Raw genomic sequence first — 20,975 nt, 5'->3', positions numbered from 1 at the left:
AAGACAGCTGAAGACAATAGTTTACAAAACACTTACACAACCAGTTATGTATGAATCCAAAATCTGAACATACCACATCATATGTCTTGGATGCATGGAAACACCAAATAGCACACATGGTGTATGGGTTGTTATGTAAAATGGTGCTTTGAGAATTAGGACCAATGCAGAATCTTAAATATTCTATGAAAATCCACCAATAACTTTAGATTTAAAAGCACAAAGGTTACACTGGTTGGAGCATGTCCACAGAATGGAAGAATGAGTGCCAATGACGGTGCTAACTGCAAAGCCAGACGGTAGCTGCTCAGTCGGAAGACCTGGATTGTGATAGCTGAATGATGTAGATACAGATCTTAGGACGTCAGTAGTATGGAATTGGAGAAGGCTAGTGAAGCCAAACGATGATTGAAAGATAATGTCGACAAGACCTGTGCCCATCACAAGCTGTGGTTCCAGGAAACAATTCTTTCTGTCTATCAAATTTTAGCTTTATTTGGTTTATACTCAGGCATCAACCTTCAAGTCCTATATGTACAAAGGAAATCTAACAGGGCCACTCCATAATGTCCCTCTGTTAGGTTGATTAATTCATTAAAATTTAATATATGCTTAAATTTGGTTTCTTGAACTGGTGGAATCTATAAATTCAGCCACTTAAAATACTATCAATTGCACCTTCCCCTCAACAATCTCTCAAATGCTGATTTCAACGCTCACCAAAAGCTATCATTCAGCCTCATTGCCAATCACTCTTATTGAACTGTCTGCTCCTTCCATCCAGTTCACATGATAGCTGTAAGAAATCCTGAAAAATTTGTATAAGAAATACTCCCCACCAGAACAGTATTAAAGTTTTAGTCACCAGCTGTTGATGCATGTTAAGTGGCGGAGTGACACTTTCTTAACAAACATGTACAAAAAAGCTGGTTGAAAACTCAAAATTTACAGCAGTTAGATTTTGTTGTGAAGTAAACAATATATTGGATGGATTGGCTAATGGGAAGTTGAGATGACATCTTTTGTCACAGTAGACAAACTCAATTCTACGTAGATAGAAATTTATGCTTCATATGAGATTTATTTGGGCAAGTTTCTGATCACACGTCATAAATTTATAGCTGTCACCTACCGATCACCACTGATCTCCATGTGTCATTAAAATCTTAAGAGACAATGCAGCTCCTAGTACAGATATTCCCAACCACACTCATCAGAGCTCCCTTGTTATCCATCAATTAGGACAGTTACAGGTTTGTAAGTGATGGGTGCAGGAAACTACCATGTGGGATAACAGTGAGTGCTTTTTCAGGAAACTACCTTTAATGGTTCAGAACCCACTCAAGATAAAGACAAAGTGGACCTAACCTTTTTGAAGATGTCTACATTGAAACTACTACCAGCAACTCTCAGTTGTAGCAAGAACGATTACCGAAGTACAAAGGGCAGGTAAAACAAGTACAAAGATTTAGAAGTTTAATAGACTAGTTACAGAGGTCTTGTCATATCTCAAGAAGGAACTCCTAACATTTATGTCTGGCCAGGAATATTTACAACAACTGTGAATCAATTTTAGAAGTATAATTTAGGACTGACACCTACTTTGAAGTACAGCTCATGCTGGGAGAGACCCATGGAAGCCTACAAACTTCTAAAGAAACTAACTACTACATAATTAATGCCATACAGTACAGAGCTACAGAAAAAGAAATGGCAAAAAACCTCTGTGTGCTGTCAAAATGGCAATGCCTTCAATGAATAGCATAATAGCAGAACAATTTTGAAAGATCTCTCTCAAAACCCAATTAAATTATCTAAAATCTGTCTTTGGCGCCAAAGTCAGTGTCCATGAATGTCACAGCAACTATTTAGAGTTAACTAAAGAAGAGGCTATTATCACTAAAAGGTTGGACCAGAATGTGAATGTGAGTTAACCCTCATTTTAACCATTGTATAACAGACTCCAGCCAGCCAGCCTTCCTCAAACACTGTCATGAGAAGCCCTATATTACACACCTGGTAGACAGTATTAATGTCAATGTATTTTTTTTATAGATGATGCAGTTGTCTACAGTGAAGTAGTGTGGGAAAAAAAGCTGTACAAATATTCAGTCAGCTCTTTATACAATTTTGAAGTCGTGCAAATGATCAGAAACGATGTGACTACAATACCAATGAATTACAAAACAAACAGAATGAACTCTTACAAATACCTGGAGTCACTCTACCAATCCGTTTACAGAACACTTTTACCCCAGCTTACAACATTGCTCAGATAAGGCTCACAATAAATACTGAATGCATACAGAGAAGGACAACACAAATGGTCACAGGTTTGTTTGATCCATGGGAGAGCATTACACATGTCGGAAAACCTGAACTAACAGATGCTTGGAGATAAATGAACTAGCTCATGGAGCCAGTCTACCATGGAAGCCTATTTATGAAGTTTCAAAAACAAAGAGCAATCTAGGAATGTGTGTGTGTGTGTGTGTGTGTGTGTGTGTGTGTGTGTGTGTGTGTGTAGCAGAAACAGGTCATCCATTTCCCTTTCAAGCACACAGTAGCAATGGTGTAAGTAATCTCGTGGGCAACGGAGCTGGAATATACCTCAGTTACTTCTAACTCACAAAAAATGCAGTAGATAACAGCTCATTTTGTAAGTTTTACAATTTATTCTCTCAGTTCAATCTGTAAGTAATAATTCTATTAGAGACATGACACAAACCAACCGTCACCTCTGTTCCTCTCAAGAAATAAGCTTCTCAAGCTTCATCACCCAACTGATCGTGGTATTTGAAGTGCACAAGTTAATTCTGATTTAGAAATAACATATCACATACAATGGATGTGATGTGCACATAAGGTGGCTAGTGAATATGTAGTAGCAAGAGGTAGCATATTATCTAACACCAGTCCATAGCATTACCCCATTGCACCTGCAACATGCACTTAAGGGTGTACAGAACAATTACAATTTTTTTTAGGTTTGTGTAGGTGTGGTAAGGTTACTTAAGTTTTCGTAACGAACTACCCCAAGAACTACTGCATTCACAAGATTAATTTTCTAAGTAGAAAAATTCGAGAGTGGCAGGAGAAATGTTTTACTCATACCGCTGGAGGAAAAAAAAATGTTCAGATGTATGTGAATTCCTAAGGGACCAAATTGCTGAGGTCATCGGTCCCTAGACTTACTACTTAAACTAACTTATTCTAAGAACAACACACACGTCCATGCCCGAGGGAAGACTAACCTCCAGGGGGCCACACAATCCGTGACATGGTGCCTCAAACCGCACACCCACTCCACGCAGCGCTGGAGGAAAGATGCGCTTAGTACACTAACTTCAAACAAGTCAAACACAAAAAGCGGTACAACAGCAAAGAGCTGAATTAAACTGTAAATGCAGGAAATTCAGTCAAAATTCTTCATTGGCACACACCTCTAAGTTCAGAGCAGCGTGTCACAATGTGCAACAATGAAAATCTAACAAGCCTACTCTGGTGTATGCAGATTGAAACCCTTGAGCAAAGCCATGCAGCATCAGCACAGAAAATTAAGGGCAACTGTCAACTTATATAGATGAATTAAATGACATCAACAGCAGCCATTTCTCAAACTGTAATAACTTTGCACCAGCAACAAAGTAACACATGAAAGATACGGTTTTTGTAGCAAATGTTCCTACTAGCACTGTACATAAAGCTATCAGGAGAACCAATTTCAACAACTAATCAAATACAAACAGTTAAGATACTATAAGCTAATTGGACATCAGCAATGAGCAAACTGTCCAGGCAATGGCAATCAAAATTTTACAATAATACTGCCTGGCAAATTAATGATTAAACAAATACAACTAAGAACATGTTTAACAGAAAAACCCAACCTAAATTAAATATGTATTTTATTATACTGACTGGTCCCGACAAAACATTTGTTGTCAGGCACCCTTGCAACAAGATGCAGAACACGATGAATCTTGACCGCAGCTTGTGGTCTAGTGGCTAGCTTTGCTGCCTCTGGATCACGGGGTCCCGGATTTGATTCCCAGCCGGTTGGGGGTTCTCTCTGCCCTCGGACTTGGCATCGTCTTCAGCAACCATGAAACTAGGGCCTTTCTGCATTTTTCCTTTCATTACTAATCTGTTCACTACGCACTGACCCCAACAATGTACCACATTTCCATGCAGCTCTAGAAACCTTTGTTACATGTACATTGTAACAAATTCACACTTCTATAATACCTGTCCTTGACAGAGTAACATTGTCAGCCATTTCAGAATACACATAAGCTAGTGAAAGTTAAAAATTTAATTTATTTTCTACCCGATGTTCATCACCGTTTTGTTGCGGAACTACAAAACTTATACATAGATGACTGTACAGATGAAAACTTTTCATTATTTAGAATACAACATTTTAATCTGGTTGCACATAAATAAAGATAATTGAGTTAGCAAGTTTTACCCCTGGTCCATAAGATGGATATATTAAAATAATTACCAGATCCTTTCCTGTACATGTCATACTTGAAGTGTTTCATGTGAGGAAGGCTGAGAGTAAGGCACAAATGCAATGCAAATGGGTGACATGGCAATCAAATTCGAACAGGTTTCTTCAATACTTCTTGTATGCATTTTGTTAACATGTAATTACTCTCATTTGTCATGAACAGCAAGTTATGAGAAAAAAAACCACATGTTAAGACTGACATTACTGTGATACCTAGATTCATTAGTGTATTATGTACTATATAAATTGCAATGTAAATAACTGGATTGATAAAAGTATCTACTCACCAAGTGGCAGCAGAGTTGAAAGGGATGGAAGATGGGTAAAGGAAAAGGACTGGAAAGGTTTAGGAAAAAAAAATAGACTTATTGGACAGGATGAGAAGGAAAATCCTTCATTCTCATCCCATCAAGATGTCTCCCTGACCTAAGGTTCTAGGTGACTTTTACCAAACTCCATCCCTTCTATTAAATCTCACTAGCCCTTTTCCTCCCTTTACAACCCTTCTGTCAGAGGGAGCCACTGACTTCAAAAGCATGCATATGTAAAACGTTTTTATATGCATGTTATTCTGCCCCACTTTGTATTTTTTATCTATCCAATTACATTATATTGTCAAAAACTGATCATTTTCAACATAAATACCAAGAATGTCTTACCAACCAAAGACAGGAGACCAACACCCCACCTTACCACAAATGAAGCGTACATTTTTTTTATTGAAAATTGCTAGACAGTGCCCAGAACTGGTACTCTAAATAGCACAAGTTAGTGCAATGGGAGAACTGAAAAGCTAAGCAAGAATGGAGGCAATTATACAGACATAATACTTCAGAAACAGCTGTCACAAATTGAAATTGGCATAAGTGGAAACACGCAGGCACCAACATTTAGTAGTGTCAGGCCTGCTCTGTAGTAGGCAGGAACACTTCCACATCAAATGACAGCTATAAAATTCTCTCTGCTGATTAAATATCACTTATCTTGCGAAGAGCCACTCATTCAAGACATCTGTACCCGCTTGCCTACAACAATGGTTGAACACCAAACTAATCCACAGCTCGCAGTCTAGTAGTTAGCAACAATACCTCTATACTGTGGGGTTTCAAGCTCTATTACTGGCCAAGTCAGCAGTTTTCTTTGTTCATGGACTCATTTAATTTTCTATTCCTGAAAGACATGTAACTGAAGTGACATCAAAGACTTCAATCAGGCAGCTGAACAACCCCAGCCAGTCTCCCAGACAATGCCATACAATCATTTGAACATCTTGTCCTTATACTAGAAGTTCCTCTATAGATAATTTGATAAAAAAATACTATATACCAGAATGGATACAGTGGCTTCATTAAATGAAGTAAAGTAATGAACACTTCACAAATATGTACCTTGATGCTACTAATGCTTTGGTGAAAGAATCCACTAAGATGGTTTGAAACATTTATATTTTATTGTGATTCACCAATTAGTTATTCTCCACGTCAGGGTCAATGTTTCACTATTTCACCCAAGAGACAAATGATTTCATTCCTAAGAAAATGTAAAAATCATGCCATAACTAGAAGAATACCTTAATACCAGCTACAGCGGGTAACCCACCACAGGAAAGGAACTGTCAGTACGAACTTTTATTACTACAACATTGACAAAATTAGGCTTTGTTTCCACTATACCATTTTCAGAAGCGTATGTTTCCTGTGTTCTTTTTCAGTGTCTACAGTACACTCAATTGTACAAAACACTTGACTGAATATGCCAAATTTTTAACTAATTCTTTTAAATGGAGGTGCCAGAAAGGCTGTTTCAGCATAACTGCTGACAATGACAAAATTGATATACTGGAAAAATTTCATACCTTCGAGACAAAGATGATTGCCCTTACTGAAGCATGCGATAAGGGAGGTGCAGATCCAGAAAATTAAATGGGGCTGAACAAAATAAGTGTTGTTTCAATTTTTAGTATTTTGTTATATCCAAATCAGATGCAAATGTGTAAAAGATCACTTAGAAGTTTCCATTCCAATGGAATGAAGCAAGTGTATCTCACACATTAATAAATAGGAAACTGCCACAAGGTAAACACAGGAAGAATACGAAAAGAAATGCAATTCCTGGAAGCATCCTGAAAATATATGATCTTTTCCTCACATTATTCTGGAAGGCAAAATCAGTATTTGGATTCTCAGCTGTGTGTGGAAATTTATAAGGTGTACTGTGCTGCGTATCAAAACTCAGAGTTGTGAAATACAACTTCTGCAAGGCAGTATGTTCAGGAAAATTATAAGCATACATTCAGCAGACCACAGATGGATGTTCCTTCTCTTTGCGAAGAGTTTTGTGCAAAGTTAAGAAAGTATGCGAGTTTCTGGAGTTTCAAAATTTTTTGGAGCTTCAAAACTTTCAGCCAACTAATTTGCAGGTTCATCCTAAAAATAGTCAAGTTTCAAGAGGCCTTCAAGGAGGTCCCATCTGTGTATCTCCAAAAATGAAGAAGTGAATGGCAATTGCCTTTGACTATATGCAGAATTTCCTTTCAGAAGACTTATCCTTGGAAAATGAACACCTAAGAGATAAAAGCAGGTATTTTCTCCCTTAAAATTCAAGAAATTTTAAGTACTGTAATAACATGATTGGAGAGTTTGAAGTATGTGCTTACAGCGACTGTTAAACACTCTCAAAGCTAGTCACTGAAAAATCTTGCAATGAAGACATAAAAAGAATAAAGTTCTCACAACCACTAAGAAGTTACAAGATACTGGAAAGAAAATGTTCCTTAGGATGCAGTGGAATTTTTAGACATTCTGGAATGGCCAACAAGAGGCAGTCTAAGTGAATCTGTATAAAGCCATCTGTCAGGCTTTGTATGTATATATGTATTTATCTTCATTTCTTCAGGGGTTAAAATTGTAGTCACAGTGATAACACATTTTTTAATTATTACTCTTTTTCATTAATTTGTATTTCATAAAACACATGTGATCAACACACCTTACTGAATTTGTTGATCAATACAGGTCATGAATTTGCTAAAGCCCGCAGAGCTGAAAAGCCTTAAGTTTGTTTTTTGAAAACTGAAAGAAGTACCTATTAAATGTCCAGATTGTATTTTGAGTATGAAAAGTTATGTTCTATCTTATAGATAGAAGTAACAATAATCTATTTTGTTTTGTCATCTCTCTCTACACTTTTTCCTTCTGGAAAGTTGTGAAAACTGTCTTAGTTCAAATCTCTGCAATTCTAGTGCCTCTCCAGAAATGCACCCTCGAATCACTGCAATTCAAGTGCCTCTCCACAAATGCAACACCTTTTGAGGAAGTGCAGCTGAATAATGATGTTGCACCACTCAGATTATGCAACTTGGCACTGCAGTGCTGTCTGCATGATGAGAGTACCAAAGGCTGAGGGAAAGAAGCATTCATGGAGAAGGACAGAAACAAAAATGTTCCAGCATTATGAAATATTTTCCACCCTTGGTGGACAGCAACCTGCTCAATCAGCAATTTTTCCTTGCCATACAGCAATGTATCAGTCATGTCGATAGCAACGTTACTGTTGCCACACCACCGTAACACGACCAAGCCCTGGAATAAGAATGTTCAAGCCCAATAAATCCAGCTAGATGTTATCCAAAAACTTAATATTAATATTAAAACATGCCAAGAATTCAGGCCATCATATCAGTTTGTAGCCCATGAAAATTGTCCTTTAGCATTAAGTCTTGTTATGAGTCTTCCAATTTGTCAATTTATTTATCAGTTACAGAATCCTCCCTCCTTTAATCACTTTAGTTTTTGATTTTGTGTAAACTGTACTACATATTTACTTTATCAAATTATTGGTTACAGCAATGTTGAATGAACTGCAAAACACATGCTTTACAAGAAAGCACAATTTTGCATTCTGTCATTTGCAAACATGTTGGTTCACCATTAACATCTTTCATTACATTGTTTTGGAGAAACTCACCAAATGTGATTTGGGATAACACTGAGAAAATTTACAGATGCATAGAACAAAATTGCTGTGATAATGCCATCTTGTAAAGCCAAGTCACAACGATTATGTTGGAGGATAGCCATCAAGATGCTTTACGAAAGCAAAGCTCCGTAAAATTAATGAGGATGTCTGTATTCACATACTGATCGAGATCTGTCGCATTTCCCCTGCATTACCCACATCTTATCTGCCATTTAGCAAATTCTCTGCACAAAATGAAATCTGCAATAAGATGGTGCTGTGTCATTGTGTAATTTTTGCAGGCTAGAAGTAGTGCATAAAAACTATTTACTGCCTAATCATTATTGACAGTTGAGACGAGTGAACAGGTAAACTGCTGCATTACTGTGGCACATTCCACCAGAGACAAATCTCAACGAACATGGCAACTACTTCATATTGCCAGAATAGCCCTGTAATTGCAGTCCATTTGCTTCTCAAGTACTGAATGTAATTTTTACTGCACTAATTTTCACTTGTGTAACAGTAGTTGCTATTAATAGTATAAATTTATAGTCTTAGTTGTTGAATACTTTAATAAGCAGCATGGGGCAAAGCCGCTAAAATAAATAGACATATTAAAAAATAAGCTGACATATATTGAATCAAAGTACAAAATTGTATGCAATAACTTTTTACTACCATAATACTGTAATACATTTAAGAAATGCACTTTAAAGAAACCTACAGAAGAGTAAGGTACTTCCCACACTTCCAGGAAGTGTTATCTATCTCTTTCACAAGGGTCGTAACATGAAATTATGATATTATGTCATGAATCATTACAAAAACCAGCGCATCTGCTAGTTTTACTGAATACTTTTCAGCAAGAAGACTAGTCTTCAGTTCAGTATGGTATTTAGAATCCACACTGTTTTACATAAAAATTCTTACACTTACACAATCTAATGAGACTGCATATTCAGACAAATTACTTAATATAACTCAAACCTTCTGCACGTCCTCCAATGAGAAAGGTTGGTGGAAAATTTCCCAATTAACCATGGAAAAATATTTCCGAGTTAACCATGAAACAGTCACGCAGTCTAATTTAGGTACCTATGCTAAGTATTCTTGTGATTTACATTAAGAAACAAACAAGAAGCATTAGAACAAACTCTCAATACAGCACAGCAAATTTTAAAAAAACAAAGTCTCATAAGTCGTGCTGAAGATCAGCAGCACTGTTGCGACAAAAATCCTCTCCAGCATTAAGTTACTTAAAATATATCCTCATATCAGTCTTTGAGAAAGTATCACATACTACAGACTATAGTTAAAACATTGTGTTCCCTTTATCAAAATACTGTGCACAAGTGTTGGCATAGTTTGATACCGACCTTTCTCTTGGACTTGCAAATATAAGTTTAAAATTACTCTAAATCTTATATCACAGTACTGAGTGTATATTGAGTTATGGGCCACAATATGAGCTCCAATTATATAATAATTTATACATTTGAACGTTTAGTAAACTACTATTTACACGACCCTTGAGGGCGGACAGATCTTCAGGGGGTTAAGGAACATTCTTTGAGAAACAACCATTAGAATTATTGAAAACACAGAAAAAACAACGAAGACTTAAATATTGTCTCGCATTATGCACAATGCATACTGCACTTTTGCATTTCTTCCCAATGATGCCTTTTACTCCTAATGATACTGGAAATAACAGTACCAGCTGCCTGAAAATCTTTCATATTACAAACAGCTCATTTGGTACTCAAGTGTGTAACATATGAAAAAATAAAAAATCAATTTGCACTATAACAGTAGTCTATACTTCGGCATCTAGTAAGAAAAGTACCTATATTATCCTTATATTAACAAAACATATTATTAGCCCCCAACCCACCCCCCTTCTGAATGTTTCGTGCATCTCAACAGCATACAGAAATATTTAATCTCTACAAGATAGTAGTAACGGAAACTGGAATGTGGCTATTAATTTTCAAAATCTGATTGACACCAAATACTGAGAAAGTACTTCCCACACACCGATATTAAGATGAAACATTAAAGAGAAAACTGATTTAACTACATGAATTCTACGGAACAAAATTTACTTCTGAACAATCTACAGTTTAAAGAGCACAACTGGAATTAAATGAAGCAGGACTTGTTGAGGCCGTACCATTCTAAAAGGGAGACGGGTTGGGGGCTTACTGTTGAACAGCTGCAGGCTGGCTGTAACTGTATGCATATGGCATTGGCTGGTGGTATTGGCCAAATGGATTTGTTGCCATGTTTTGGTAAGCACATGGATTGGCCTGTGGAGGTGGCCTTGTTGACTGGAAGAACTTGTGGCCTAATATGCTCTGTAAGTTAGCATCTGCTGCACCAGCCTGCATCATAAATGGTGGTGGTACAGCATACATTCCCTGGGCTGCAGCCTGATTTCCACCAGTTGCTGGACCATAAGACTGAGCATTGTTTCTCTTTATTCTTTGGCCCTGCTGGTAACCATTTCTCCCAGTCTGGTTATTATATGGTCTTCCATTCTGTGGACTGTAACTCTGTGGTGTGTACATATTCTGCTGGCCATATCCGTTCTGATGGGCAAACCCTGACTGACTGTAACCATTCTGCTGTTGCGGCTGCTGCTGCTGTGGTTGCTGTTGGTGCTGCTGCTGTTGCATATATCCATTGCCGTTTCTATAGCCAGCTTCAGAATTATTTTTGAGATTTCCATTTGAGATATATCTCGGCACAGAGGAATGACGATATTCTTGATCATTGACATTCTGCATCGGCTGCCAGTTGTTTGATATGTTTCTCGATACATTTTGTGTACCATTGCCAGTTGCATCCTTGCTACGCGTGTTCCAACGATTGCGCCCTGTTAAAAAAAAGATAAAACAATTACTTTCCCTGACCATGTACACCATGAAATTGCATTAGCATATTTCCCACCTATTTCATATCAAAAGCTTACCCTTTCCACTAAAAGCAGTTCTAGCTAATGCTGCTAAATCAATCAGTTTTGGGTTGACTGGCTGATTGGCTTCCTCCAAAACAGCAATAAGTTCTTTCGCCTGGCGTGCATTGTTTGGTGTAAAAAATGCATATGCTGTCCCACTCAGGTTACAACGACCAGTTCTTCCAATACGGTGTATGTAGTCCTCTGAAGTGTTAGGATAGTCAAAATTGATGACATATTTCACATCTTCAACATCTGAAATTAATAAATTCAGATTATGTACACACACAAAAAAAGGACTTTTTTACTTAAACACATTGAATTTAATTCCAAAGCTTATTAAAAAAAACTGTGGCAGAAGGTTGAACAGTTCTGAATATAAAAGTGAAAGGGTTGAATAGCTGTTCCATATCTAAAAAGCTATTTTTTTAAAATAATTACAATCAATTTTACCAACTTACCCAGACCTCTGGCTGCAACATCAGTGGCAACTAGAATGGGACACTTCCCATTCCTGAACTCTGAAACCAAAGATCAAGGTGTGGAGAAGCTTATCAAAAACTATTATTCAAGGATTGAACATTAATTAACAATACAACCAACCTGTTAACACATAATCTCTTTCAGGCTGTGACTTGTCTCCATGAATACTGATTGCTGGCCACCTGGAACAATTTAATTGATCAGTTACTAGTTTTATATTAAAATTACACTTACAATGAAGGCAAAGTACAAGATATTATCTCACCCTTCTCTTCGAATGGATTTAGTTATGTCATCAACCTTCTTCTTTGTCTCAACGAAGATTATCGTTTTATTCCCCCTCTCAGAACATATCTCTCTCATCAGCTGTGACAGTCTGAGTGTAAAAAATAAAACTTTATGAGCAACAAATTAAATTCTAGACACAATGAACTTTACTTGACCAAGAAAAAGTACAAAATTTCAAAGAAACACAGAAAAAAAGACCACCACTCACTTTGTTTCCTTTTCATGCTCCTGGCAAACGTCAATAATCTGCATAATGTTATGGTTGGCAGCAAGTGTCAATGAACCAATATTTATCTGTATATAATCTGTAAGGAAGTCTTCTGCTAATGCCTGCACCTCTTTAGGCCATGTAGCTGACCACATCAATACCTGGCGATCTGGTCTGATCTGTTCAATTATTTTTCGAATCTGTGGTTCAAATCCCATGTCTAACATGCGATCTGCTTCATCAAGCACTAAGTACGTACAACGCCGCAAGTTTGTAATTCCCCTCTCCAGAAAGTCTATGAGACGACCAGGTGTGGCAATCACTATCTCCACTCCTCTCTCCAGATCACGAGCCTGTATAAGGAGAATTTAAACTGCTTACATCACTGCCATGCAAAAAAGGTTATCAGTTTAGAATGTAAAATGAAAGTCCCAAAATAAAGCATATATGCTATGCTTATTCACACAATTATAAATTACTGAATTATTTATCTCAGTAATTTTACTTTGCATTAGATGTTAAAATTAGTGGAAGACCACAAAAACTACACCTGCTCATTTTACTACATATTAAGATAAAATCTTACTAACTTGTGGTCCCTTTGGGGCTCCTCCAAAGATGCACGTATTACGGATCAATGTTGATGTCCCAAAATCTCTGGCCACTGTCTGTATCTGCTGGGCCAATTCTCGTGTAGGAGCAAGAATAAGGACAATAGGACCATCACCACGAGACAACCTTTTCTGGTTGTTGATGTGTACTGTGGCTGGCAGGACATACTGCAAAAGATGATATTAATGACTATGTTAAATACAGTGAAAACTTTGTTTTGCATTGCTGAGTGGTCCAGAATTTAAAAACAAAATTGAGGAAAATGTTAAAACCCACAAAATGAGCAAAAACACATGTAATTAGCCTATACAATTGAAAATCGCAATCATCTCCAATACTTTGTATAAAATCTGTGTAAGTGAAGGAAATTAAAAGTACAATACAATGTTTATAGAATAATTTGTGGTAGTAAATTTCACCAGTTCTTAAAAAATCAGATGTAAAACAGCAAGTAGAAACTTGTCAAAAGATTGAAATTGGTATCTGGGTACAAGGTAATCAAACTGTTTTCCAACAAGCTATGACTCCAATCATACATCCAAAATATGCGTTTTAGAGAGATTATCCTTTGTGCTCTTCCAGAAAAAACCAAAACTGATGAACATATTGCATTAAACCAAAAACAACACAGTAGCTAAGTGGTTAAACCATAAGCATACATGCTTACACCTGCTTCATGACAATTTGTCACCATTACTGTAACTGTTTAACCTGTTAAATGGGTAGTTTGCATGCATGAGCCTCTTCTGCAGTGGGTAATAGGCGCCAGGGGGCCCGTGCGCGGTGGTGCTGCATACTGTTCACACGCATAGAAGTTTTCCTTCATGATTTCGTTGTTTAATTTAAATTGATATTGGAAATAAATAAAATATATTGTAGAAGTTAACAAAACTTCATTTTCACAATATTACAAATTGTTTCAGTGTAAAATATTTTAAAACAAGGTGCTGCACACAAGGAAACTTCGCATTCTGAGCACCAGTAAGAAGTATCTTTGCAAAGGTCTTTTCTTGTGCACACCACACACCACCTTGTTGGTCTTTTTTGTTGTGGGCAGCAGGTGGTCTGAAAAATGCCTGGCCGTAAGGCGTGTTTTCGGCGTTCGAGGTGGGTACCCTACTGACATTTCTTGTGGTGAAGATGGTCAACTGTTCCCCATGACTAATCATGAAGCTCATTCTACTTTGTTTGTCACCATGCTTCTTGTACATAATGTATGCATTGAAGCATGCAATGTCCAAGTGGCGGAAAAGCTTCTGATAATTTTTTTCAGTCTGCTCCTGGCCATCTGGTAGCTTTGTAACTAAGAATCTCAACTATCCATGCCCGCATATTCTTGCTGTAGTCAATGACAACATGTGGTTTTTGAACGATTCCCTTCTTTGAGTTTACATTTAAACACATATCATCATAGAAGGTGCTGACCATAATGTCTCTTTTGTCCTTCCATTTCATTACCATCTGCTCGCCTCTGTACCCTGTTATGTACTTCCCTTTCTTCAGTTTTTCTTTTTTTACGAAGTCAGGGGACCCCTTCCTGTCTTGCCACATTGTACTGACAACATTGGTGTTATTGCTGGTTAGTTTGTGCACCAAATCTGGACTGGTGTACCGATTGCCTAGATAAATGCAGTGGCCTTTCCCGGGTAGATCGTGTGCAAGCTCCAAAACAATTTGAGAGGTTTTTTTCATCTGGATAGGGGCTACCATAATTAGTGTCCTTTCCAGTGTAAACAAAGTCCCATACATAAGCGAAACTGCTTTCACAGGGTTCATACAATTTGATGCCAAATCTGCTATGCTTTGATGGAATATATGGCCTCCATCCAAGCCGTACTTCCCAGAACAACGATTTATCAATAGTGATGTTCCTTTCTGGCACGTATACTGATCTGAATTTAAACTGCAGATGGTCCATAATGGGGTGAACATTGAATAGTTTTCTGCTGATAGTGCCTAGTGGGTCATATGAGGTACTGTCAGCGAAGAGGAGGAATTTCGGTAAAAGATGAAACAGCTTTGCACCAGCCAGTTTCCTGAAGAAAAGTATGTGTCAACTAATTCTCCATACTTTGAAACCTTTCAGAACTCTTACTGATACTATCATCACTTTCTAAAAGCAGCTGTTAAATCTCCGAATCTGATAAATGACTTCTTTTCGCCACTGCAAAACATCACTCACTAACGCAGCAGTAAACACAGACTAAAAAGGTGCACTTTTGTGGCTGCTTCACTGCATGCACACTCAAGTAGACAATGTTATAACTAGCCTAGAACATGCTGTATGGCCTGAAGAGAGCTGCCATCTAGTGGATGAAGCTCAATACAAGATGAGCATCAAACAGCAGGCCATTATCTCTTCATTCCCACTTTCTACTAGCCACAGAACGCAGTGGACGGATATATCCGTTGAACCCACTGTGAATTACCAGAGCATGGACAGATATCTGTCATACCCACTTAAAGGGTTAATGCTTTTCTTGCGAGCCTCACTTAATAAACAGTGGTGAGCATAAGTGTTATTTTAAACTTGACGAGAGAAACAGACCTGAAAAAATGAGTTTACTTTCCAGGTGACATTACACGCTTATTAGAAGTTCGCTCAGAGAATTTCTGTACACTATATAAAATGCAAATTTGAAAGAAAGCTCAGGTGCTACAGTTTCACTTCATGCCCTACATCGCTGCTGCCAATCTTCCCGATCTACAGTGTATGGTGCAAAGTATATATTTCCATGAACATCAGTCACAGAACATAGTCTGCACGGAAAGTATATTTTCAGCATTTCAGAAAATGCTTTCACCTCTACCTGCATTCGCTGAAGAGCCACTCCCCCTCTCCACACATCCAGTAGATGTGCTCATTTTACATGTGTTAGTGTGGTGTGGTGGCTGTAATGGCTATTGGGTGACTTAAATCACTAGGCATTGAGAGTTACCTAGCCAGAAATGGGCAGGGCTATGTTTCCTCAAGAGACACTCTTCGAATTTAAGAGAGATGATGATAATATTGTTGCCAAATAAAGTACACCAGAAATACATGCAAAAAGATGAGGCTGAGTTATAAGAGGCACAAGGAAAGGTGGTGGTTAGGCCCCTCAGTCCAGAACACTTTGCATAGACTGTCTCTTTCCATTACTGCTGCAACCTAGCAGTAGTTTCAAAATTGCACAGTTAATTTGTAAATTGTTGTGCAAGAAAGATCAATCATGGATACATCAGCATTTTGTCTCAAGTCTCCCTTCTCCACAGTGGCCTAAAATATTCCCTAATTCCACCACCATCCGTGATGCGAACCATCTGTCTTTTGAGCCACTTGTTCAGTCACATCAAAGATCAATAGGAAGAAAACGTGACGAAGTAAAGTGACACATGAAGTAAAAACTTATTGATGTAAATCTTACTAAGAAGAAATGTAAAATTGGCAAATTTTTAGAAGAGATCTTATGGGTTTTTCACAAGGACTACAAATTTATAATGTTCCACCATGAAAAATGTGGAAACGGACAATGTAAAATCAAAGTTCCACTGCAACTATATTCAATAATTGCTACAATGAACTCTGCTCATGGAAATTAACAGAAAAACAGTACAAAGACTGTTGAACATTGCGAGACGTTAGGGACAATGGGCTAAATATTGTGAGGCCCTTGTCAACTACAACCTTGCAATCAGACAAGCAAATAAGTCATCCTGGAAGGCATTCTATGAGGAAATCTAGAACACAGCTGCTCAAGCCACACTTTACAAAATCCTAACAAGAGTACCAATCGATCTAGGAGGTACGTTGAAGGAGAATGGGGAATATACAAAGACAGCACATGAGACACTGGAACTGCTCCTCGAAACTCACTTTCCTCAATATGCTCTGCTGGACAACACAGACCAGAATGTGATCCCGGCGAGACAATGGTTCTCAGACACTAAGAGAGTGCAACAGGCAGGAGAGAATCTCTTAAAGAGTTCTATGCAGGTTATTCAGGGTTAGCCTAGCAGTAGTAATCATTCCCAATGTTTGGAGGGCAGTGAAGGTTGTCTTCATTCCAAAGCCAGGGAGAACTGATCATACGAAGGCCAAGGACATGAGACCAACCAACCTGTCCTTCATTCTCAAAACATTGGAAAAACTGGTTAATTTATATGTTGGGGAGAGGAGGCTAATTAGGGACCCTCTACATTCAAACCAAAATGCATATCAACCAGGTAAATCATGAGAGACAGTTCTCCACTAACTCGCTGGGAAGCTGGAGAAAGCACTTCACTTCCAAGAAACAGCCCTCTGCATCTTCCTGGATATTGAGGGGGGGGCCTTCAATAACACGACCTTCGATTCCATTGTAAGGGCAGCAGAAGTGCATGACCTAGGGACCACTATATGTAGGTGGACAAGGGCCATGCTTAGTGGAAAGAAGGTAGAGGCTACCATTATGAATGAAAAGATGGTAAGTAACATCACTAGAGGCTGCCCACAAGGAGTAGTTCTGTCCCCTTTATTGTGGAATCTAGTGGTGAATGAACTCACTGAGGAACTAAATTCCAGACAATGCTTCTGCCAAGGATATGCAGATGACCTTGTCATAGTAATACTTGGCAAATTTACTGACAGAAATATGGCACACAGAGGATTGGACATTGTGCAAAATTGGTGCATTAAGCATGATCTGAGTGTTAATCCTAAGAAGACTGTTGTGGTGCTCAAGTTGGAATCTATAGCTCTTCAATGAAACTGTACCTGTGAAGGGGATAGTTAAATATCTAGGGGTAACCTTAGATGAGAAACTAAATTGGACCCTTCACATTAAGAGTATCTGCTCCAAGGCAAAAAGTACTCTAGTGAGTAAAAGAAGGGCTTGTGGTAAAAACTGGGGCCTAAGCCCAAGAGGTATGCACTGGATATACACCACAGTGGTTAGACATATGATTTCCTACAGGGCCATGGTGTGGTGGAAGAAGGTAGAGCAGCAGGTTGCAGCTAAGGAGCTTGCTAATGTGCAGAGACTGGCCTGCTTAGCCATAACACGCTGCACCACTCCAACTGCTGGGATGAAAGCCATGCTGGACATGCCTCCACTACACCTTTGGGTCAAGATGGACACAGCAGCTGGGGCACACAAACTGACAAAAAATGGATCTCATCGGGATATCCAGGATCACACACTAACATAGTGAGGTAAACATAGGAATGGCTGGGGAAATGCCTGCCGACTATATAGTAACTCCCAACTGCTTCAGCACGCCTTACAATATAATAATTGGAAGCAGGGAGCAGTGGGAACAAACAGTTCGACACCATATTGGGGACATTGGTTCACCGATGGGTCAACATCAGACCAAGGTGTTGGGGCGAGGGCGTACGGGGTTCGGCTCAGACTGGAGGGCATCATCTCTCTAGGAAAACTGGCCTCTATTCCAATCTGAAATTACTGCAATCAGGGCATGTGTGGAGAAGAATATGCATGGGTGCTACAATGACCGTAGCATCTACATCTATTCAGACAGCCAGGCAGTTCTGAATCACTGGTAGCTCCAGCAATAAGATCTAAGATTGTTGCAGAATGCCACAGGGCTCTGGTGGAGCTAGGGGGAAGCAACAGGGTAAATCTAGTGAGAGTCCCTGGCCACTCAGGATCTGTGGCAATGAACAAGCCAACAGATTGGCCAGGATGGGGTAACAACTCCCTTTATTGGACCAGAATTTGTCCTGACAATCACCAAGGTTACGATCAAACTAGAACTATGGAAATGGCTCAGGAAACAGCAAAGGTCCATAAACAAGAACATGGTAAGGTAATGATGCCCAAGCCATGTTTGAAAAGAAGCTCTATAATCCTGGGATTGAACAGGAAAGATCAAACATGACTGGACTAATGACCGGCCATGGGAATTTCAAAAAACACCTACACACAATGGGTATAACGGAAGAAGACCCTAAAGGTAGGATCTGTGATGAGGGTGACGAAACTGCATCACACCTAATCTTCAAATGCATGGCATTGGAGAGCAAAAGATACAGAATCTTCTGGACAACTAGACCTGAAGAAACTGTGTAACAAAAAGCTGGTAAAGGGACTCCTTGCACTATTTAAGGGCATTGGTTGGCTTAACTAGATACACAGGAAGCAATACCGCACAAACTGTTTCAGTGTGGGCAGTGGCAGGTTAGACCTAAGCTGTCTTAGCTTCCCTGTCAAAATCAAATCAAACCAAATTCTGCTCATAAATGCAGCCATTTGTCTTAGGAGACAAACTTCAACATTACCAAGAATTAATTTACCGTATCTGGTTAATTAGTTAACCCAGCAGGCTAACTATAGTTAACATTAACATTAAAAGGTTTGACCACTAAATGCTGTCAGCATCATTTCCTGGTACATAATATACCGAGCAAGTTACATATGCATCTTAACTGCCTGATGGGTGTGGCAATCTGGTGTGGGTGGTGAGGGCAAGGAGGCAGCATGGGGAGGAGAGGGGAGGGATAGCATGTTGGTTGGTTGGTTTGTCTGTCTGATTGTGTTTAAAAGAGGGGGAAGGGACCAAATTGCTAAGCCACCGGTCCCTTGTTCCGAATAAAACAATGCCACAAGGATGAGAATAAGAAGCGAGACTGACAACAAAAACCGACAGAAATGTAAAACCATAAGAACGGTGGAAGGGCAACGAAAACTTAAATGGACAAAAGGGGAGAACAAAAACACAGAAACACAAGAAACACAAGAAACAGGTACAATTGATTAAACGACAAATGGCTGGCTGATCATGAGAATAAAAAAGAGAAGCCAGACACACTGCAACACATTAAAACATCCACCCTGAAAGCACTAGGGTGGAGGACACAGAGGAACCAAGAACGTGCACTAAAACTTAGATCAAATGATAAAACCCACCCTCACGAATAACATGTAAAACTAAATCAGCTCATGAGGTGTCAGATAATATTAGCGGCAAAGATTCCGGTAACAGAAGATTTTGTCGCAGAACAGTCAACATGGGACAGTGCACCAGAATATGGGCCATTGTCAACTAGACACCGCATCCACACTGAAGCGGGTCTTCACAGCGCAGGAGGTAGCCGTGGGTCATCCAAGCGTGGCCAATGCGGAGCCAGCACAGAACCACAGAGTCCCTGTGAGAGGCCCGCATGAAGGACTGCCACACATTCATAGTCTCCTTAATCGACCAGACCGTTGCAGGGCATAGATGGACTCCTGGATGGTTGCTACCAAATGATGACAAGGGTAGCACTGGTTGATCTGAGGTGCTCAAAGTGCACAACATATAGCCATCAGCTCTGCAGTGTAGGGCAAGGAATGCTGTTCAGTATGTCCTCCATGGACGTACACGAAGCCGAGATGACCATCAGCCATTTATGTAAACCACTTTGTGGCCTCGGCACATGTCAAAAAGTCTAGATGAAGTGGCAGCAGAGAGCTGCGGGTTTAACTGAGTCCTTACGGCCACGTGAAAGGTCAAGGCAAAGCCGCGGCATAGGTGTACACCATGGAGGTGTACACATCGAGTACAAGTGGTAAAAGCAAGGACTCCAGTTCAGATAGAAAGGATCCGAGGCTAACTTCAATTGACGGGAGATGAACTGCCGTGGGTGGGAAGAGGAGACAGGTGATTCGGATACACAGGAGAACTACGAACACGTGCAAAGTAACTGGCCAGCAGTTGTACACACCTAACCTGCAACGGAGGGACTCTGGCCTCCACAAGGAGACCGGTCGCCGGACTCATCCTAAAAGCTCCCGTCGCTAGGCGACCACCACAGTCGAGTAAATGCAATGCTGAAGGTGCTGCCGAGCCATAAACCAGACTCCCATAGTCCAGGCAGGATTGAACAAGGGCTCTGCTGAGCTGCAGCAGCATACAGTGATCTGCACCCCAAAAACTGCTATGGTCATTAGCACCTGGTCTGTGACTTAGGAAAAGATAAAAAACTAAAA

General features: G+C 39.3%; 1 protein-coding gene across 2 annotated transcripts in view; it reads right to left on the bottom strand.

Annotated features, from left to right (window-relative positions):
* Positions 1-9,090: 9,090 nt before the first annotated feature.
* LOC126174852 (uncharacterized) overlaps positions 9,091-20,975 on the bottom strand; it is a 45,165-nt gene continuing 33,280 nt past the window's right edge. For both annotated transcript variants that reach the window (XM_049921243.1, XM_049921244.1), the window contains 7 exons: positions 13,005-13,193; positions 12,415-12,767; positions 12,184-12,294; positions 12,039-12,100; positions 11,897-11,956; positions 11,451-11,690; positions 9,091-11,354 (listed from right to left, as the gene is read on the bottom strand). In XM_049921243.1, the coding sequence (XP_049777200.1) occupies positions 10,678-11,354; positions 11,451-11,690; positions 11,897-11,956; positions 12,039-12,100; positions 12,184-12,294; positions 12,415-12,767; positions 13,005-13,193 (1,692 nt within the window). In that variant the 3' untranslated portion in view covers positions 9,091-10,677. The remainder of the gene's footprint in view (positions 11,355-11,450; positions 11,691-11,896; positions 11,957-12,038; positions 12,101-12,183; positions 12,295-12,414; positions 12,768-13,004; positions 13,194-20,975) is intronic.

Source organism: Schistocerca cancellata, chromosome 3 (genome assembly GCF_023864275.1).
Source record: "Schistocerca cancellata isolate TAMUIC-IGC-003103 chromosome 3, iqSchCanc2.1, whole genome shotgun sequence".
NCBI classification, from domain to species: domain Eukaryota; kingdom Metazoa; phylum Arthropoda; class Insecta; order Orthoptera; family Acrididae; genus Schistocerca; species Schistocerca cancellata.
This window is presented reverse-complemented; position numbering and strand designations above follow the sequence as displayed.